Source organism: Psittacula echo, assembly GCF_963264785.1.
Source record: "Psittacula echo genome assembly, chromosome: 22".
Lineage (NCBI taxonomy): Eukaryota > Metazoa > Chordata > Aves > Psittaciformes > Psittacidae > Psittacula > Psittacula echo.
Window position 1 is genome coordinate 976,524 of NC_137758.1, and position 21,115 is coordinate 997,638.

At 50.7% G+C, this 21,115-nt stretch overlaps 2 protein-coding genes across 3 annotated transcripts in view; both read left to right on the forward strand.

Moving 5' to 3' along the window:
- The window catches only part of LOC308229088 (protein phosphatase 1 regulatory subunit 12B-like), a gene marked incomplete at both ends in the record, with an annotated part of 66,081 nt that extends 64,466 nt beyond the window's left edge, over positions 1 to 1,615 (forward strand). The window contains 2 exons of the mRNA XM_080632900.1: positions 807 to 897; positions 1,343 to 1,615. Coding sequence (XP_080489026.1) covers positions 807 to 897; positions 1,343 to 1,615 — 364 coding nt within the window. The remainder of the gene's footprint in view (positions 1 to 806; positions 898 to 1,342) is intronic.
- The window catches only part of LOC308229171 (protein phosphatase 1 regulatory subunit 12B-like), a gene marked incomplete at both ends in the record, with an annotated part of 34,385 nt that continues 14,096 nt past the window's right edge, over positions 827 to 21,115 (forward strand). The window contains 5 exons of one of the 2 annotated variants that reach the window (XM_080633028.1): positions 827 to 897; positions 1,343 to 1,513; positions 2,700 to 2,883; positions 3,404 to 3,516; positions 4,994 to 5,038. In XM_080633028.1, coding sequence (XP_080489154.1) covers positions 2,745 to 2,883; positions 3,404 to 3,516; positions 4,994 to 5,038 — 297 coding nt within the window. Of the gene's footprint in view, positions 898 to 1,342; positions 1,514 to 2,699; positions 2,884 to 3,403; positions 3,517 to 4,993; positions 5,039 to 14,785; positions 14,888 to 21,115 lie in introns of those variants that run through there. The other variant, XM_080633029.1, reaches the window with a different exon arrangement.

Here is a 21,115-nt window from a genome sequence, read left to right on the forward strand (position 1 = left end):
AATAATCATTCCCTATTCACCAGGCTGAAGAGTGCAGTCCAATTAATCTTTCCTAAGAGGGAAGCCGCTCCACCAGTATGGAAATCAGACTGATCAGAGCAGGGCTGAGTTCCTCTCCAGTTCCTCCACAGGCAATGTCAGGGCAGAGAGCTTGGTTTATGCATTTTCCTATGAATAATTCTGTTGGAATCTCGCAGGTTGAATGCAACGTGGTGGTGCCCAGCTCTGCATCTTAACCAAGTGGGTTTCATGCTTTATTCTGGAGGTGTGAAGGTCGTTTCTTCCATTTTGTGGCTTTTTTCAAGGTGTTTTGTCTCTACAAGTGCCTGCCATGCAGCAGGTTTTGTATTACGATGGGTTTCATATTGATGAAGACAGCAGATTGCAGGAATATGATCATGAATATAATGAGAGGAAGGAGGGTCTGAGGAATGTGCCAGTGCAGGATTTCTGTTCCTGAGATCTTTATCTGAATGAGGGGTGGTTTCTGTGGGTTGGTTTATTCGTTTTCCTAATGCCGCAATGTCACGGAATGGAGCAAATCACACAGTGAATAGTTGCACCTTTTTGAACAGAACATGTCTAACACTAAAGAGTTTATTTAGAGCCTCTAGGGAGAATGTCATTTGTGTATCATAGACTCCTAGGAAAGTTGTCCCAGAGCAGAAGGCAGCAGTCTTGGTAGATGGAGGTGAAATTCTTTTTGTCCATATAGCAGAGAACAATAGCTGAGGAGCTGGCAGAGGCAGGAGCAGAGACCATCTGCTTTCAGTTTAACCTCTTCTTGCCCCTTTTCCTTTCTCCAGGTCTTATCTGACTCCGGTGCGGGATGAGGAAGCGGAATCCTTGAGGAAGGCACGATCCAGGCAGGCCCGGCAGACCCGCAGGTCCACACAGGTAAGGAATGGAAATACTCGTGTTCGTGTGTAGGATGAAGAAAGCTCATGAATAGAAAGGCAGGATTTTCCTGTACATTGTTACTTAGGACAAGGTGCTTGGCTCATCCTCACATGGTGTTGGAGAGGTTCTAGCCAAAGTTCCTGCAGGGAATTATTACACAACACTCCCCAGGCACACCCGGGTTGGGTTTTGGAGTCCTCATTTCTGCAGTATACCCACCTTTTAGTGTGTAGCTTGATCGCGTGTGCTTGGGTTGCTTTGAGTCAGTGCTGATGTCAGTACGCTGCAAAATGTGTTAAAGGCAGCAGAATCCCTTCTGTTTGCGTAGAGATAAAGCACTGGCCTGGCCAGGCAGAGGCCCGCTGGGCATTTCAAACTGACCTGGATGATCTGGAATGGAAATGTGCACATTTACCACCTCTCTCTTGGACTTTCTCTGCAGGGCGTGACCCTGACAGACCTTCAGGAGGCTGAAAGAACCTTCAGCCGGTCCCGGGCAGAGCGGCAAGCGCAGGAGCAGCAGAGCGGGACAGCCGAGAGCACCGAGCCTGCTGAGGACAGCAGCGAGAGGCAGGAGACCCGCTCGCGGTGGAGCAGGAATACGGATGAGGAGGTGACCCTCCTGGCCTCAGTTCTCATTGTTTCAGAGCTAATGAAGCCATCTGGGGCAACCGAGATCAGGAACAGTTCTTTTGGGGATGTCTGTTTATTTTAAGGGAGGCAGATGTGCTGGAAAGCAGGAATACTGCTGAGCGAGTCCAGAGGAGGCCACAGAGATGCTGCGAGGGCTGGGGCAGCTCTGCTCTGGAGCCAGGCTGAGAGAGCTGGGCTGGGGCAGCCTGGAGAAGAGAAGGCTCCTGAAGGGGAGACCTGAGAGCAGCTCCAGTGCCTAAAGGGGCTGCAGGAAACCTGGAGAGGGGCTTGGGACAAGGGCCTGTAGGGGCAGGCCAAGGGGAATGGCTTTAACCTGCCAGAGGGGAGACTGAGATGAGCTCTTAGGCAGAAGCTCTTCCCTGTGAGGGTGCTGAGGCGCTGGCCCAGGGTGCCCAGAGAAGCTGTGGCTGCCCCATCCCTGGCAGTGTTCGAGGCCAGGTTGGACACAGGGGCTTGGAGCAAGGTGCTCCAGTGGAAGGGGTCCCTGCCTGTGGCAGGGGTTGGAGCTGGAGGAGCTTTAAGGTCCCGTCCAACCCAAACCATTTCATGGTTCTATGATAACACTGAGTAGCTCACCTCAGCAGGCTGCAGGAGGGATGTAGGTATATAGGTGTTGGAGCTCCTTTGCTCTCCACTGAGAATTTTACTTTTCTGTCTCTTGCCAGAAAATAAAACCATGTAGATCACCAAAAGTGGAGTGAAAAGGCTAATGATAGAAACATGGCCTGGATCCATCCTTGCTGTGCAGACCCGGCTGAGGCTCTGTGCTCACATTTTTCCATGTGCTCTGTGTGTAATGGAAAGCCAGAGAGAGCAGTTTTCTCCCCCGCCATCACCTCTGTTTTTTCACTCTAAATCTTTTATTTCTATTAGATAACTTATTTGTCCTGCCATTGGCTGGAAGGACAAAGAGGTTGATCCCAGACTTCCCCGTTCTGTGAGGCTGCTCCCACATTGAGCTGTGCAATGCTTTTAACATTCATCCCCATCTGATGGAGTGAACCTGATCTAGTGGATGGAGGCCATACTCCCAGCAGCAGTGAAGAAAACATGACACTCCAAAAGATTACCAAGTTCCCTGAACTCCCAAATCTGCTCGTTCCTCTTCATCCTACTTACTTGCTGTCATGGTTCTCTCTTTACAGACTGGCTGTCGGCGATTACGGTGCCCAGTACAACCAGACAAACCTATGACACCTCTGTCTCCTTCAACATCAGCCCCTCTCCTTTATACAAGTTCATACCTGACTCGAACAAATAAGTATCTAGGTCTTGACCCTGTGAACCCAGCAGACTTCAGAGGTACAGCCACAGAGATGGAGAAAAATGGTACGTACCCAGAACAGGCAATGCCCAGGGATTTTCGTGAGGTTTAGAACTTTCCATGTGTACAGACAGGGAGAGGATGTTTACTTGCTATTCTGAGGGCAGCAGGATGGGGAGCTGCCACCTCACAAACCAAATGCTATTTGTTTAAATGGAAATCCTAGCATAGGATACAGCCTATTACTTGTAACAGAGAGAGATAAAGGGATGTTTTCCATTTTGCATAAGTAAATGAGATAGTAATCCATGGAACATTTGGACCTTAGAGCTGGGGGGAGTGAGTCTCCTCGTACATACTCCCATAGGAGCAAGTCAGGATGATTAGGGGAGAGCTGACAGCCAGGGTAACCTCTGATAAAAGAAGGAGTGCAGGTAACGGATGTAGTAGGGCACCAAGCTTCCATTTCATTTGGTTTAATAACTCCTTTGTAATATAACACAAGCCAAGATGACCTTGAGCAGCTTGAAAAGAACCCCAGATGTAAATCACTGAAACCAAAGCAGTCTTTCTTTGCTTGGGCAGAGTGTGAAGATCAGGATTTGGATGACAGATCTCCTAACAAACCGTCGATCCGGGAGAGGCGGCGGCCAAAAGAGAGGCGAAGAGGCACCGGCATCATTTTCTCAACAAAAGATGTAAGTTTGAGTTCCTTACAGAAGAGAAACTCATTCTGTAACATTCCGGGTAAATTTCCTTCCAATTCTGAGCTTCATAATTTTTTCCAAGGCAGTTGATTTCCCACTAGCCCTTCCCTGTCCAGATCTGTTTGACTGGCTTGTCAAACATGCATGTCCAAAGGCATCGCATCCTTATCTGGCCCATGCAAAACCCAGGCAGTAGGTTCTGGAAGCCTGTTCTTGAGCTGTCAATCAGTGTGGCCCTTGCAGAACTGTGAAAGAGCCAACATGGTAGAAGAGAGGTTAGAACTCCAGGTTCTTTGGAGATCACAACCCACTGGAAGTGGGAATCTGAGCCCAGATTTGGCTGTGCTCTAGGCCTCCTAGAAGGAAGACAGTGAGGAATAAAACCTGTGTCTGGATCCCCTGTCCAGCACCAGAAGAGCTGTGTTGTGGTCAGTTCTCTTAGTCCTGATTTCAAAAGGATTTCTTCAGCCTGAGGGAAGAAATCCAGCCCTCCCAACCCTGGTTAGAGACTCAGGGAGGAAAACAGATCACCTCTTTCAGGAGAGAATATTATGAAATCATGGTTGAGAAGTCTGCAACAGATCTATGGACACAGCCTCCCTCATGCACCTCAGGGGAAGAGGCTTCCTGCTCAACACAATGAAAAACCCCCTGTGGCAACAGCAGATAGTTGGAGTTAAGACAAGTTGAATGGCTCTGCTGGAAGCCTGGGGATTTCTATTGAAAGACTTGCTGCAAACCCCTTTTGATTATTTTCAAATGATTTTTACCTCTTTTTTTCCTTGCATGCCAAATATAATTATTTTTTTCTTATTATTTTAAGTGTTTTCCATCTTGCCCAGTTGTCTGCTTGGTCACTGCAGCAACGTTCCCAGCTTCAGAGCAGAAGGCAAATTGCTTCTCAAGAGTTACAGTTCGTTTCCCTGTTGTGTCTGTACAAAACTGCAGCTACAACTTCTGAAGTACCCCGAGTTCACTATGGGTGATGTGATGCTGTGGTGGTTTACCACTGCTCCATGAAAGCCTGGAGCTGTTCCAGGGAAGCAGTGGGTTACAGAGAGGCTGTGTAAGTGCAGGCTGGCTGGGATGAGCAGGCTTCCCTCCTGGAGCCTAACTGAAGGGGAGGATATTCTTGGAAAGTCAATACTACGTCAACACTTCAGACATGCAACCTTCCCAAGTGTCATGTGTGCTCCCTAAGTACATTAAGGAGTGTTCCTCCTTCTCCTACTGACTCTGGAGGAGCATTCACACTGCAGTTACTCAAGAGAACTATGTCCTTAGTACCAAGGTCTTCTACATGGCCATTTGGTACCAAACCTGATCTGATTATCAGCCAAAAGTATTTAAGCAGGTTTTCTTTTGACAGAAGCTTTGACATCAAATCATAAGCAGTACGTTATCTTCCTGTCATACAATCTGGTTGTTTCCAAGGCTGCCTAATTACAACGTTTGCTTTTCATCCTAGGATGGTGATGAAGTTGATGGAAATGAGGAAGTGAAGGAAACTCGGGTAAGTGAAAACATACATCTGAATAGCTGGTGTTTCACTCTTGCATGTTGGTGGTGAAAAGTCTTCTATGGCTTGACTCTTGTTTATATGAGAGGTTCAGGCTCTGGTCAGGAGCTGAGTATGACCCAAGAAGTAGTTCTGAGTAGCAAATTGGTTGTTGATTCCTCATCTGAACCCCAGTCACCCCAATGTAGAGGTTTTGGACAGTGTCTTTTGTATCTCATCTCCTCGTTGGGTTTGGTTTCTTGCAGGAAATGGTCTTGGTGAGCAGCACATCAGAGATGGTTCCTTGTTCCCCTGTTCTTGCCTCAGTGCTGTCAAGGCCCTTTTTTTCCCTTTTATAATAATTACTGAGTCCTTCCAAACTGCTTTGGTTTCTTTTGGTTTTGTCTGTCTTAGTCTAAACCACATTTGAGGCTGACAAGATGACCTACTCTGACAATGCTAAAGCTGAATACATGTCCAAAGTATTACAGCATGATATGCAAGACCCGGGGAAAACAAGCAGATTGAAGGTTGCTCAGGGATCACTGTGCTTGAGTGACATTTAACCTGTGCCAGAAAACATTGAACTTGCGTGAGCCTTTCCATGTGCTTTTCACTTCAGTAGAGTGATTGAAGCCTTGTTTTGTCAAAATTAACTGGTTCTTTGCTGAGAGTTGTCAGTAATGCTCTTCAGAGGGCATTTTTGGTTTTCTGTTTGCAATACTGTGAGGCCAGAGGAGGGCATGGAGATGCTGTGAGGGCTGGAGCAGCTCTGCTCTGGAGCCAGGCTGAGAGAGCTGGGCTGGGGCAGCCTGGAGAAGAGAAGGCTCCTGAAGGGAAGGCCTTAGAGCAGCTCCCAGTGCTCATGTGCTCTGTGGCAAGTCCCCTGTTTCCTTACACGCCCCATGAACATTAGAGCCCGGTTTAGGCTCTCCTCGCACTCTGGTGATGCTGCTTTTCCCATTCTTCCACTCCTCTTGTTTTTATCCACTTTCCAGTTCATTGTCTTTACTGCATGCCTCCAGCCTCATGTCACTTGGTCAGTCTTCCCGTTTCACATCCAGATCAGAGAGATTTCTGCCCTGCTGACTGGCCAGCGCTTTGGCAAGAATCATGGAGCAGCTCCTTGCTTTTGGTTCTGGTACCAAGCAGGAAGTGTGATTAATAATCACTAATTCATCAATAATAATGATCAGTCTGGAATGGTGACTGCCACCATCCCACTTGCGAGCTGAACATACTGAAGCGTTTGCTTTAGTTGCAAGCAGACTCTCCCCACAGACACTCCTGGTTCTGTGTGAGCAGTTAGTTATTTTCTTCCTCCAGTGTTTACATCTTGGCTGATAGTAAGATTTGCCTGGGAGCCAGAAAAGGCCCTGCCTGAATTCCCTCCTCCAAACTCTGTGGCGCTGGAGTTTAGCAAAGGAAAAGGTAAATGCAGTATTGGAAAAAGAAGCAGATACATCTTGATCTAATTCTCAGAAGTGGATGTACTCTTCTGGCTGAAACCTAGGAACACCAGCGTGGGAAAGCAGCCCAGAGGCTCTGGCTGAGGTTTAGGCAACTGCAGGCAGTCTGGTAATGGGATGTGTCAGGCAGCCTTCATGTGTTTGCTACCAACCCCGCCTTTCTCCTTGTGATGCAGCCTGCTTGGATGCACTGTGGAAAGTTGGAAGAGCAGACAAAGTTTTATTGTGGAATAAATGTTCAAGGGCACAAGGACTTCAGCTGGAAAAAGCCTCTGGGGAAGCAGCTTTAGGAGAGTTTTGTGCGGGATTCCAGTGGGGAGGGTATGGGAAGGAAAGAGCCTTTGTTCAGTCTGGGGGGACCTGAGCTCAAACCAGAGGTGGGGGGAAAAGTCTGGCCACAGTCTGGTCTCTGTTGCTCGGAAGGGGAAACCTGCAGGAGTCTGAAGGGTTGAGCTGGAACCAGACCGAGCAGGGTGGGATGCCTGGCATTAGGATAAACCTTCCTGTTCTCAAGGCACTGACTGAAATACCAGGGAGAATTCAGTCATGGGGCCAGGGAATGAATGCCCCATCCCTGGAATCTCTGCAGCCCCATCCCTGGCAGGGTTCAAAGCCAGGTTGGATGAGGCTTGGAGCAAGCTGCTCTAGTGGAAGGTGTCCCTGCCCATTTCAGGGGCTTGGAACTGGATGAGCTTTAAGATCCCATCCAGTTCCAATGGTTCTGTGATTTTGGGATGTTCTGTTTCCCACAACTGTTTTGCTTTTAGTGGCATTTTAGCTTCCTGTCACTTCCAGTTGTGATCACAGTGCTCACCTTTTTGACAAGATGGATTTGACCAACAACTAGAAAGATCAGACAGGGCTTTAGCATTTTGTGCGTTGCCTGCCTCTGCCACCCTGTGTGTTTGGGACCTGAGGGGTCCCAGTGACGCCCTCAAGGCCACACTTCTGTAGTTGCCCTCACTCCCTGTGGCCGCTGGCTGAGGATGTTCCCTTGGGCTGTCTTTTTAAGCTCAAGAGGGCTCTGAGCCCTCCACTTTCTGGACTGCCGTTGCCTAATAAGGTAAGGTATGTCCTCAGGGCCCACGCTGTTTTGCTGTGATACAAGGAAAGTTGACTACTAAACGGGAGCAAGATAGGTGACTGTCTTTGCTAGCTGATAAGGAAATAAAACCTTTTAATCCAGACAGCGCTATATGGTGCTGTTCCTCCTGTGCCGGCTCGCTGCAGGCCAGGGTCCTTTCTGGGCTTTAAGGGAACAAGTGTTCTCCCTCTGTTTTACCCTTGGGTCCTTTAGTTCCAGCACAGACAGGGGTGAGGAGGGGGGGAAGCCGTCTGGCCCATGGCCAAGGTCATGTAGATGGGACTGTGCGTCACTGGCATGACTACAGCTGAATTATGGAGCATTTAATTAGGTGCAGCGTCAGGCTGTGAGAGATGGGCTCTGGTTAGTCCTGGTGATAAACAAAATGCTCTACTGGGCACACATTGTGTATGCTGTGGGGAAAGGAGATCTTTAATACCTGTATAACAACGAGCAATGTAACATAGCAGAAAAGTGCTGCAGGAGCTGCCATCGAGCTTTAAACATGGGGAAGAGCAGTTTTATCGTCTGGGTGCCCTGGGTATCTTGGGAGGTGAAGGGCGACGGCAGTACAGAAATCTGCATTCATTCCACAAATATCCCTATGAAAAATGTTCACATCTGCACGGAGGATTTGCCCTGTGACTTCTCCAGCCCAATTTGCTTGCATTGGTTTCTCTCGACCTCAGTGTTTTGTGAGGGTGGCAGACTTGCTGTCTGCTCTCCCTCTTAACAGAGCATTTCAATCTCCGGCGCGGCTGCTCAGTTCCTATTTACAGCTCTGGGACAGTGCATTGTTTGGGCTTGAAGGCAGCAGTGGACTGCAGGGTGGCAGCTAAATGTGTTCAGGTTAATTCCTCTAATTCACCGAGCTGCTGAATTAAGAGGCTGTAATGTGAAGCAGTGCCCATGATGGGGATGAGTAACACAAAACCAGCTCAAATCCGATCTGCGAGTCCCAGGAAGACGAAGCAAACCAGCGAGTCCTCCAGGAATGATTTACAAGGTCACAGACTCGTAACTATGTAAGGTAACTTTAACTTCTTGTTTAGTCAATTACTCTCCCCACTTCGGTGTGCTCCAGGGTGACTGATCAGTCTCAGTTGTCAGCGAGTGGTTTCTGCCGAGGCGCTGGAGCTGGGCTTAGCAGCACATCCGATACCCGCCAGAGCCCTTGGCTCTTGCTGGCATTGCTGGGAGGCCTCTGCAGTCACTTCAAATTATCCCGTTTCACCCCAGGGCCCTGTCCCTTTGCTGACGTGGCAGCTGTCCCGCAGGTGTCCCAGGATCCTTTTGCTTTCTTCCCGGAAGGAACTGGGAGCAGTGTGATGGGCAGGGTGGCAGCAGGATCAGTGCCGTGTGCATGCACCTCTCCAGCTCCAGTGCAGTTGAATGCAGCACGGCCCCCAAGACAGCACAGGTAATGTTCAGAGTGGCTGTTCTAGACCCGCTGCTGAGGAGCAGCCGTGCTCCCTGGAGCATAGCCCAGAGACAGGCTAAACCTCACTATTGTTGTATGGCTAATTGTGTTTATAATTTTTGACTTTTTAAAGCTTAAGAGCATCTGTTTGTGCTCACACACGTAACAGAGCATCACATCAGTTTCTGTTTGAAACTGTCAAACTCTATCTCATCAGGACACTCAAGATTATGGGAAGGAAAAATCTCTCTGCTTGTAGCAGGTTCTCTGCGCCCTGGGGAGCTGGTGATGGTGCTTTGTTGTCAGTCCTCCAGCAGGCCGCAGGGAGGATGTTTCTCCTGATGTGATTGAAGACATCCTATAGAATCGTAGAATCCCAGCCTGGTTTGTGTTGGAAGGGGCCTTAAAGCTCCTCCAGCTCCAACCCCTGCCACAGGCAGGGACCCCTTCCACTAGAGCAGCTTGCTCCAAGCCCCTGTGTCCAACCTGGCCTTGAACACTGCCAGGGATGGGGCAGCCACAGCTTCTCTGGGCACCCTGGGCCAGCGCCTCAGCACCCTCACAGGGAAGAGCTTCTGCCTTAGATCTAACCTAAATCTCCCCTGTTTAAGCTTGTGCTTTGCCTCTTGTCCTTTCACTACAGTCCCTGATGAAGAGTCCCTCTCTACATCCTTGTAGGCCCCCTTCAGACACTGGAAGCTGCTCTGAGGTCTCCACGCAGCTTCTCTTCTCCAGGCTGAACAGCCCCAACTTTCTCAGCCTGTCTTCATACAGGAGCTGCTCCAGCCACTGATCAACCTCGTGGCCTCCTCTGGACTTGCACCTCAACAGCATGTTGAGGACACCAGAAAAAAACCCTCCATGTGTTGGATGTGCTGGATTAAGATCCCTATGATCAGCAGTAGATGTCTGGGCAGCCCTTAGAGGCTGTGTCGTGAGGACATGGCTGTCTGCCTTGGAGAAGGGAGGAGCCATGCAAGGGGAGATGACTTCAGCAGGCACAACTGGAATGGATCCTGCTCAGTCCTTGCCTTCCAGTCCATCTCATCGGGGTGCTGGTGGGTGCTGCTTTGCGGCAGAGCCTCCGCGAGGCCAATAGCCCCTGGTGCCTGGATGTGCCATGCAGAATGGGCCAGTCCCATGTTTAAGTAGCAGATGCTAACTCTCCCAGTTAGGCCCAGAAGGAATGAGAAGGCAAATGGCTAACAAGGAATTGAAGAGTAATCTGAATTTGTTTGGAAACTGAAGTCAAATTCCCTGACAATAAAATAGCCTTTAGAAACGAGCACTGTAGGAAAAATCATGTGTTCCAATGATGCAAGTTCTGTCCCCCTTGTCTTTAAAAGGTCACTTTTTGTTCTCAGTTTATATCCTCCCACATGCTTCTCTTCAGAAAAAGCCTCATCTTTGGAAAGTCATTGTTAGTTTTTTGCTCTTGGACGTGGAGTTTCCCAATGAGAAATGAGTGTTTGGCAGAAGCTACTCCGTTATTTCGGATGTCAAGACGTAGAATCCTTAAGCTACAAAACTCCTTCCCGGCAGCAATTTCCCACCAGCTTTGGTTTAATTCCCACTTCAGCACTTTTTTGTTCCTCATTATAGCAGGTACCCAGCATGTAGCTAATGCTGGGTGCTGCTGGGAGGGAATCTGGGGCATGGGAGTCCATATATGTAGGCTTATTTTCATTGCTTCTGGATGTCCTCATTGGGAGTGAACACAACCTTCTGCACTGCTGCTGTTGAAGGAAGGCCAGAAATAGGTCTGGAGCATAGCTGGATAGCAATGTGTTGAAGTTATGCGTTAGTTTGGCCAGTGGCACTAGAATATTGCTTTGTGTCAGCGATCGCTTCCACAGACCAGGGAACAGAAGGGGTTTCCAGCCATGGTGTGGCCGGGACAGATGGGAGCTGTGGATGATCCGAGGAATTTCGATAAAGAACAGAATGGGTCAGGACTGTTGCGAGGGCCTCGAGATTTCTGTTTCTCTATGTCATATTTTGGAAAGTCCCTCAGCTTGAAATAGCTGTGTTTCCATCTGGTTCTTGTTTTAGTGCTGGCTTGCTCCCTTACCCTGACATGGCCTGTTAATAGCCCAGCAAATTTCTGCTGCATCCCTCCTGCCTAACTCGGCGTTGTTTGTGCTGCTGCATCCCCTGTAAAAGGGAGCAGGGTCGGGAAGAGGGAGCGGGTCCATAAACACCTGCAGAGTGCAAATGCTGAGCAACTTCCACCGGAGAACACTTTGTTCTAATGCTACTTTATCCTTAGTGGTAGTTACTGAGTGAAGTCACCTGATTTTTGCTGGGAGCATTGCTCTGCACTGGAGTTCTGAGTGCACAGTGAAAAACAGCTCTCTGGATCTCTCGTGCTGGTTTTCTTGAGGAAAACATGGTATTCCGACACCAGAGGGACATGGAGCTGTTGGAGCGAGGCCAGAGGAGGCCATGGAGATGCTGCGAGGGCTGGAGCAGCTCTGCTCTGGAGCCAGGCTGAGAGAGCTGGGCTGGGGCAGCCTGGAGAAGAGAAGGCTCCTGAAGGGGAGACCTGAGAGCAGCTCCAGTGCCTAAAGGGGCTGCAGGAAACCTGGAGAGGGGCTTGGGACAAGGGCCTGTAGGGACAGGCCAAGGGGAACGGCTTTAACCTGCCCGAGGGGAGACTGAGATGAGCTCTTAGGCAGAAGCTCTTCCCTGTGAGGGTGCTGAGGCGCTGGCCCAGGGTGCCCAGAGAAGCTGTGGCTGCCCCATCCCTGGCAGTGCTCAAGGCCAGGTTGGACACAGGGGCTTGGAGCAAGCTGCTCCAGTGGAAGGGGTCCCTGCCCGTGGCAGGGGTTGGAGCTGGAGGAGCTTTAAGGGCCCTTCCAGCACAAACCAGGCTGAGGTTCTATGATTTTGCCCAGAAACGTGGCGTTTTCTGTGGGCAGTCTCAGGGGTTTGTGTCCAGGGGCTGTGCAAACGCTCGTGGAAGGTGAGTTTTAATTCCTGTCTCTGGGAGCTGTAGAAAAATTCCTCAGCCAAGTCAGCAGCAGCACAGCCCCAGCACAGACCAGGCTGCTCGTTCTCACCAAGGAATATCCTTAACAGGCAGAAACAGGCAGATCTAAACCATGACCTTGAGTATTACAAATATGGGGATGTGAGGACGGGAGCGCTGCAAAGGAAGAGCCGGGGTTTGTGCTTGGACAGGGGAAACATTGAAAGCAAACAGCACAAAACTGCAGGAGGAAACCCATAAATGAGGCACCTTTGTTGAAATGATGAAACCCAGATTGCTCTCGTTCTGCTGTCTCTCTCCTGGCTAATCTGGATACTAATTCTCATGCCACCCCTTCTCTTTGAAACGAGTTACTGTCCGCCCAGCTGCGTTCTGTCAATCTGGGAGGCATCCGCACTGGGTGACTAATTAACTTTTCATTAGTAGGGAATCAAAAGCTCAGGTTTTGCTTTGCTTTGCGGCTCGAGCTGCGAGTTCTGGACTGAAACGTTGGGTTTGGAGCTTTCCCCACCCCTCCTCAGCAGAAACGTGACTGTGGAGCGATGCAGCAACCGTTCATTTGGGACTGGAGCACAACCCTGCAATTCAGAGCTGCTTAACTCCACCTTGGTGACTAAGCTGGGCTTTGTCAGCCTCCAAACTGCAATTGGGCCGCTCCAGTCTGCTGGTGGCCACATGGCTTAACCCAGTTTCACTTCCTTGGACTGCTTTGACACCCCTGAAGCTGAGACTCACCCATGGGTGCAGGTTCTGTCCATGTGCATTTAAAATGTCTGAATTACCCTGTGGCTGTACAGGCTCCAGCCTGCAGGAGAGGTGGAGGATGGGGGTGATGAGTGCAACAGATGGAGGTTGGAAAGATCAAGGTCCTGCCACAGCCTCCCTGAGCAGCAGGGTGCCTGTCACTACCTTCTTATGTGTCTGGACTTCATTTCCATACCTTCAAAAGGGAATGCAGCAATATTGCCAGGCAGAATGAGACCTCTCCAAACTTTTCTTTTCCCCACCTCCTGCAGTCAGTGAAGGAGGAGGCATCCAACAGAAACCTGACCTCAAAGGGACTTTCTTAGAGAAGGACAATCCTGCAGCCCCCGTGGTCACACTGTGATGCTGCATTGCCCCTGGATGGTGACGGTACTGGGTGGCAGGAGAAACCAGTGTAGCTGTCATTCCAAGCACCCTTCCCCAACTGTGTGTCAGTGACAAGGAGTGTGCAAAAAAGGGGCAATATTTCAGATCAACAGAGAGGCGTTAATGTAGTAATACTCCTACCATGTTTTTATGGGGATATTCCTCTGCCCTTGCTGGGAAGTGTTGGATGATGAAGCAGCCTGTGGAGCAGGAGCAGATGGGTTTGCTCCAGGCACCCGGTGCCATGGTCTGTGGCTGGTTTGGGTGCTATGAGTGAGCCCATCCTTCGGTACTAGTTTGTCAGTACTGCTGTACTGGAACAGGTCCTGTGCAGATACCTGGGCTGGTGCCTTTACAGGTTTGCAGCCTTACAGTTGCAAGACTGTCTTTAGTGTGTGAGAGCTGTTAAACCGCTGTGTGCCAGAGGGTGTTTGTCAAAGAGCATCCTGTGTGCTTGTTTAGGTGGGACAGGAGGGACATCACTTGCCTTGGCAGTGCAGAGCCTCACCATCGGAGCCCAGTGAGCTCTGGCTTTGGCTTGCACAGCACAGCTCAGCCAAGAGCTAGCTGGAAGTTTGCTGGGAGAAGTACGGACTCTCCCTACCCTTGTTCCTTCCCTCCTATTCCTCTCTTCTCCTGCTCCTCAATCCCAAGCACCCCTTTCAATGCGTGTAAATGACACAAGGTCCACGTCGCTTCTTGCAGCTCGGAACAGCCTCCTGAGCGAACACCAACCATCCGGTTGTGCTGCCTGAGCGTGGCACGAGCTGCTCCATGGCCTTTAAAATGTCTCCTTTGTCGCAGCCGCAAGGCAGGGGCTGGGGTTCAGTCGGTTCCCCCCTTTCTCCCACCCTCCAGGCCACAGGCGCTTTCAGTTCTTTTCTTGCCCCCCCTTCTTTCTTCTTTCCTTTTCTTTTTTCCTACAAGTGGCAGCCCCAATCCCAAGCTGAAAGTGAATCGCTGCTGCTGGCTGCCCTCCAGCATTCCTGGCGGAGCGAGTCAGGATCTGGAATGTCAGAAGGCAGCGGCAGGGAGGGATGGGAGAAGCCTGCGCGTGGGTAACGGCGCCTGGGAGGAGGAGGAGAAGAGGGAGGACGGAACAAAACACAACTTCATCGGGAACTGCCCCTTTCCCAACCAGCGCTTGTTCCTGATTTATGCCGTGGTGTTTCACTTGGCGTGCGGCTCGGCGCCGTGATGGCAGCGCCCGCCTCAAACAGGGAGTAGTTTTCTTCTTCTTTTTCTTCCTGGCAAAAGCATCGTGTCTGGGTAAACGCAGCAGTTTTCCAGCTCCTCTCCTGAACCAGGAGCGTTTCCTCCTGCGGCACTGGGGGAAGATCCCTCAGTCCTGCGGCAGAGGAAGTGTCCTTCTGTGGCTGAGTTGGGATGGGTCCCGGCCGGTGAGGCTGGCACGGAGCAGCGCCCCGCGCAGTGAGTCCTTCACACCTTCTCCTCTTCTTCTTGGACAAGAAACATCGTGGAGCCTCAGCTCTTCCTCCAGCAGATGAATGCCTAAAATTATACCCCCCCTGAACAGCAGGGTTTAATTACCAGAGCTGTGAATAGTTTAATTAGCTTGTTCTGACCTTGGAAGAAGGACCCAGTGCTGTAGAGCGACAAGAGAGCAAGACTTGTGTTGCTTCTCAGGCACCCAGCCCGCAAGGCCATGTCGTCCCTGTACACCAGGAGTAAGGAATATACTCGCAGCAGAAAGGCTCAGTCAGATTCTCCCCCCTCCTCTCCTTCCCCGATCGCAAAGACACTCAAAGTAAGCAGCTTTTTCCTTTCTGTGTTACATGGGGCCGTGCTCAGCACGTGCTCTGGGCAGAGGCTGGTGGTGGTGGTTTGTTGTCTTACCCTTGGAGACCTGTGTCTGTGTTTGCTTTGGAAAGAGGATGGTTTAAATGAAACTTGGGAAGGTGCCTCTGCAGCAACAGGTTTTAAGGAAGCTGCCGGAGCCCTGGCGCTGGGATTATTTGCATGGCTGGCTGTTGGGAGGTGCTGGGATGGGAGTTTCCCCCTGGCCTCGCTCTCCTGGTAGGCTCTTCATCAGGTACTGTAGAGAAGAATGAGGACAGGAGGGAATGGCTTTAACCTACCAGAGGGAGACTGAGATGAGCTCTTAGGCAGAAGCTCTTCCCTGTGAGGGTGCTGAGGCGCTGGCCCAGGGTGCCCAGAGAAGCTGTGGCTGCCCCATCCCTGGCAGTGCTCAAGGCCAGGTTGGACACAGGGGCTTGGAGCAAGCTGCTCCAGTGGAAGGGGTCCCTGCCAGTGGCAGGGGTTGGAACTGGAGGAGCTTTAAGGTCTCTTCCACAATCCAGATCAGTCTGGGATTCTGGGATTCCATTGCTGGACAAAATCCTCAGTGATGAAAATGAGGCAAAACCTGACCAGCTTGTTAAACTGGGCTCTGATAGTGCTGCTGAGCCGAGGGTTGCCATCCAGCTTTCACCCTTGGGGCTGGGCTGACCTGTGGCAGTGTTTAATAATTGCAACAACAAAAAGGAAGAGAATCACCTGCAGCAGGAGATGGGTCGAGGTCATTCACTGGTCCCCCCAGAGCAGAGCTGGTGTCCCCATCACCAAGGTTTGGGGAGCCCTCTGTAACCGTGTTGCTGACAGCTCTGGAGTCATGGAGAGGCCACCACAAAACCTGCAGATCTGTATCACTATATGGGCAGTCCCATCACTGTCAAGAAATGGTATCATGCCAGAGGCATGCTAATTTTAGATGTAAGCATTAAGTTAATCTGAGCACTGGTGTTTGCTCAAGGGCGATAGGCATTGTAGGCATTGTCTGCTCCTTTTGAGGTGACAGATCTTGGTCTGCAGAAGGCAGATGTGAAAAGGGTTTTAACCACTGCAGTGGTGTTGATGGAAGCAGTCCCTGGCCTCGGGGCTCTGCTGGCTGCTCCCGGGCTGTTCACTGTGTAACCCAGTCTCTGCTTTCTTCCCATCCGCAGCCGGGGTGTCTCCGGGGAGGCTTTAGATAATCTAAAACCATCCCCTGTGTGCTTAGATAGACTGTCTTCATCAGTCTTTACAGCTGTGCCCACCACCACACTATTGATAACCAGCCTAATAGCAGGTGGGGAAGCTCTCAGATGTGCTCTTACTCATAGAGTTAAGCTGAAAACACTTTTATTTCTTTCAAAACCCCAGGTTTTTAAGATCAGTCGTGTTCAGTGTACACAGACTGACTCATTCCCCCCCTCCTCATTATACCCCCATAAACAAGCAGCAGACACCTCACACGAGCCGTGACTGCTTCAGTGCAGGCTCGCAGGAGGTGCTGGTTTTCTCTATCCATAGCCATGGTGGTTCTTGCAGTGGTAATGGTGATGCCAGCTGTGAGCATCCATGTGGGAGAAGCCAGACCAGGAGTGCAGCAGCATCAACTCACAAGTCAGGGTAGGAAACAGTCCTGGTGCTATCTGGGTTATGGAAACAGCCCATGCCTTAAAAGGCTAATTAGGGAAGGATTTACTTCAGGCTAAAAAGAAAGTGTCTGAGTTAACTCTTTCTCCAAGACAATGTAATTCTGCCATGAGCAAGAGAAATGACAGGATTTGTCCCATCTTTGTATCCCCCCCCATGCCCGCAGTAACAGAGCCCTCGCCACAGGGTGCCACCAGCCTTCCTAGGACAGGTAGGAATGTGAAATCTTGGAGTCTTTTATCCTTCCATCCAGTCAAGATTGATACCAGCAGACCTGTGGGCTCTAAACGTTCCCAGCTGAGCGGGGGTGCTAAAACAAAGCAGCAGGCAGGGGGGGCCCAGCCCGAGAGGGTCATAATTCCTTAGGGCCATATCCACAGCTCCACTACCAGACTTTTTCCCTCTGCTCTTAGCGTGCTCCCTCATTAATCCACCTTCAGTGCTCTTAATTGAGCTTTCCAGCTGCATTTTTGTCAGTAAGGGCTCAGCAATACAGCTCTGAGCGCGCTCTGTGGTCTGCACTGATTGAGTTTAGTCTGCCTTTTGCTGGAGCGTCTGAAGGAGCCACTCGAGGTGGAATGGGGAGGCAGGAGCATCACCTTCCATGCACCGTGTGTTTGCACCGAATCACTTGATGATCGGGGTGTAGAAAAGCAGCAATTTCCCAATTGTCATCTCTGTTCGTGAGCCTCCCCCTCGAGCTCACAGCTGCCCCAAGCTGTGATTGCCACAGGCAGAGGGAGCTGATCTGGGTGTGAGTTCTGATGGGAACACATACATCTGGAGCCCAAAGTAAATCTTAAAGGAATAAAGAAGTTAATGGACAAAAATGTGAGCTGCAGGTGCTTGGCAAACCAGCGTGGGTTGCATATTACATGATAGGACAAGGGGGAATGGCTTTAACCTGCCCGAGGGGAGACTGAGATGAGCTCTTAGGCAGAAGCTCTTCCCTGTGAGGGTGCTGAGGCGCTGGCACAGGGTGCCCAGAGAAGCTGTGGCTGCCCCATCCCTGGCAGTGTTCAAGGCCAGGTTGGACACAGGGGCTTGGAGCAAGCTGCTCCAGTGGAAGGGGTCCCTGCCTGTGGCAGGGGTTGGAGCTGGAGGAGCTTTAAGGTCCCTTCAGCCCAAACCAGGCTGGGATCCAGCATTAATATATAAATAATGGTATAAAATGTTAAAGGTGGTGTGACCAAACCAGACTTCTTCTAATCAGTGAGAGATGTCCAGGTGTGCTGGGAGGTTGGTAGAAATGCCTGATAGAGCACAGCCTTCACGGAGTTTGGAATAGGAGTGGGTCTGATTGTCAGGTTTCACTCCATGAGGGTTTGTGCACCAGGTTTCAGATGTTCCTGGTGACAGGTTTGTTCTCCTGTTGGGCAGACCTGTAGGAGTCCTTTGGTTTGCCATGCTGCTGCTGCAAATGCACTGGAGGATAAGGAGCATTGCAAGAACATTTCCCCAGGATACTTTATCTTCCTGGGATTCCATTTTATGGCTTGGACCTGTTCTAGTTGTGATAAAAACGATGCTGCATAAGTTGAAACGGGGTCAAATGAGTTGTCTCGTGACATTCGCTGTCTGATTTGTGGATTGCTGACTACAGGGTTTGAGGAAATGATCACCTCCTCTCCTATAAACCAGCAAAAAACAAGGGATATGAAACTTGCACTTTAAGGCAATTAACCTCTCCAGCACCCTGATTTGTTTAGCACTGGCCTTTTCTCAAGCATCATGTTCTTGTGATGGGAATCAGTGTGAAATCCTTCTGGGTGCTGTTTGCTCCCTGGATTTGAGTTCTCCTCTGTGAATGTCCATATCTGGAAGCGTATTCTCCGGGCACCACCCGTGAGCTGTTCCCTGCTGTGACTCAGTAACCGGACGATGCTCCTGGCTCTGGCTGCATCTGGATGTATAAATAAAAGGGGTCAGGAGCCATGCTGTGCCCCGGGAGTAAGTGGCTGTGTCCCTGCGGCTAAACTCTCTTCTCCAGCTCTCCTCCCTTCCCAGGAACAGAGCGAACTGATCCCAGCCAAAGCCAGGGCAGGGAGCCTGTTAACTATTGAAGGTTCTGAATGCTTGTGGATGATGCAGAAAGAAGCACACAACATAATACTGCAGCCTCTTTAAAACTCCCACTTTGACCCTCTACTGCCTGGCGTGGGTGCCCTTGGAGAAGCCGGTTAACCAGCCAGAGAGCAATCACATAGCATCGTGGAATGGTTTGGGTTGTAAAGGGCCTTCAAAGGCCATCTAGTCCAACCCCCTGCAATGAGCAGGGACATCTTCAAGTAGATCAGGTTGCCCAGAACCACATCCAGCCTGGCCTGGGATGTCTCCAGGGAATCACTGGTGATTGCTCAGCTTTTGAAACCGTTGCCCGTGGCAGGGCAGGGAGAGCAGAAGGTCAGAGGACAACTTGAGGTCACACCATACCAAGGAATCAGCCTGGACTGTAAGAGGGGAGGAAGAGGATGTCTTTAATTTGGGTCAGCTCATGGTCCAGCCACAACCCCAAGCACGCTGACACAGCTGGGACAGGGAGGTGCTGTGGGATGCGAATGAGTGGCCACAGGAAGCAATGGGGAGAGCAGATGGAAACTGCAGGCAGCAAAGCACTTCAGACTGCCAGAGACCAACGTTCACTTCCATTGCAGGAGCCCCTTAGAGTTTTGTGTTTCATAAAATGAACACAAACCTGTAGAAAACGGGTCTGGGAGAGACAGAGGGCTCGGTGCATCCATTCCCCTCAGCTGGACCTGCACTATTCCTGACGCATGGGTCTTGTGCTTGCAGAATTCCACCACTGGAGATGGTGGCTCATGGTGGTCAAAGAAAATGATGGCCCTTGGGGAAGTGTCAGGTTTGGTGGTGGTTTTGGAGGGGAGGGGTTTGGTTGGTTGGGTTTTTCTTATGATGAGTTGTAAATTCTATTAATGCCCCGAAAGTGCTGAGCTTACTCCTGCAGTTCAGTAGAAGAAGGATCTTTGGAGCAGAGCTCCTCAAGCAGGGGAGAGTAGCTCCAGGTTCATATCATTGACTCGCAGCCAGTCTGGAGCTGGTTTAGACTGAAACAGATGAGGGGTGGAGAGAGGCAGTGAAAACTGCCTTAATGCTAACAGCACGAGATGCTCGGTGTGACACAGACGGGGCAGCACACCCAGACCAGCCCTCATCACTCCTCATGCGAGCCCTGCCTGTGGCCGTGGTGGCTGTCCTGGGGTGCTGTGTGGCTGCAGGAGGGGGTGACAGGTTTTGGAACGTGCTTCACACACAGCAGGTTGGCTTCAGGCGGTTTAAATCCTGGCTGGTGGCCAAGTAGGTATTTAAACACGCCATGATAAACCTGAAAACAGTGTGCCAGAGGAAGGCGCCGCTGCCTGCACGCCTGTGGCATTCCGTACTGCAGGAATTGAGGGGAAGAGATCTTCCCTTCTCGTGTCACTTGGCCGCTGGGCTTTTGTTTCCTCGTGTCTGGAGGGTTTTGTCTCAGCTCCGGGCACTCTGCAAAATCAAGCTTTTTACCAGTAAAATTTGTTCCCTTAGAAAAGAAGGAAAATGAAAATAAATCAGGGCAACAGCCCTGGGTTTGGGAATTGTGGCCTTCACTAAATTTAAATCCCATCCAGCTCCCTGTTTACAGGGGAGGTTTATTCCCAAGTGACAGCAGTGGCGAACTGCAGTTCCTGCAAAGCCAATGGGTCCCATGGGAGGTGTGGGGAGCCGAGGGACAGCAGGGACAACAACCAGGGGACAGCCGCAAATGTGGGGTGGCTTTGGGGTGGCAGGAGATGCGTCCCTGTGTGCTTGTTTCTGATTAAGCACGTGATGGCTGTACTGAAAGCTATGGGGTCTGCAGCAGGCAGCTGCCAAAGCCACTGTTCCATCTTGGAGGACCTTTTAATACTATGCTTCAGTAACAGCAGCGGTTATTAAGCAAAGTTTATTGATTTATAGCTTGTGAAAACATCTTTTGCCTCAGGCTTTGGGGAGCTGGGGGTTCTGTGGAGGTGGTTTGGCTGCACTGGATTATTAATCATCTCCTCTTTTGTAATCCCTGCATTTGCACAAGAGCAGCTCGAGTTGGAGGGCAGCGCTATCCATCACGGCAGCCGGAGCCTTCAGGATGCTGTGGCAAACCATGGCTCTCAGCTCGGCAGAGCAGCATTCCCAGGAGGAAATGGCCTTGGAAGAACTGTCAAAGGCAGAGTTTAACCTTCTCATTACTCTGCACCCGCTGGAAAACCAGACTTGACCCCAACCATACCTGACTTGAAAGACAAATGTAGCTTGAGGGGAACACTGATCTGAGTTGTACCCAATGGGGACGGCTCTGAGGTGGACCAGGCAGCCCTCCTCATTGCTCTTTCTCCTTCCAGCTTCCCTAAGGGAAGACTCCTGCGGGCAGCAGTGCTACACACAGGGAAGTTGTCCTTTGTACAGCTGCCACGCATATCAGCCCTGCCAAACACAGAAACCTGGGAGGTGCAGGAGCTGCAGCGCTACAGAACTGCGGGAACATTGTGGCTTTTGCATATAAAAGGCAAAACCAGCCCCCAAA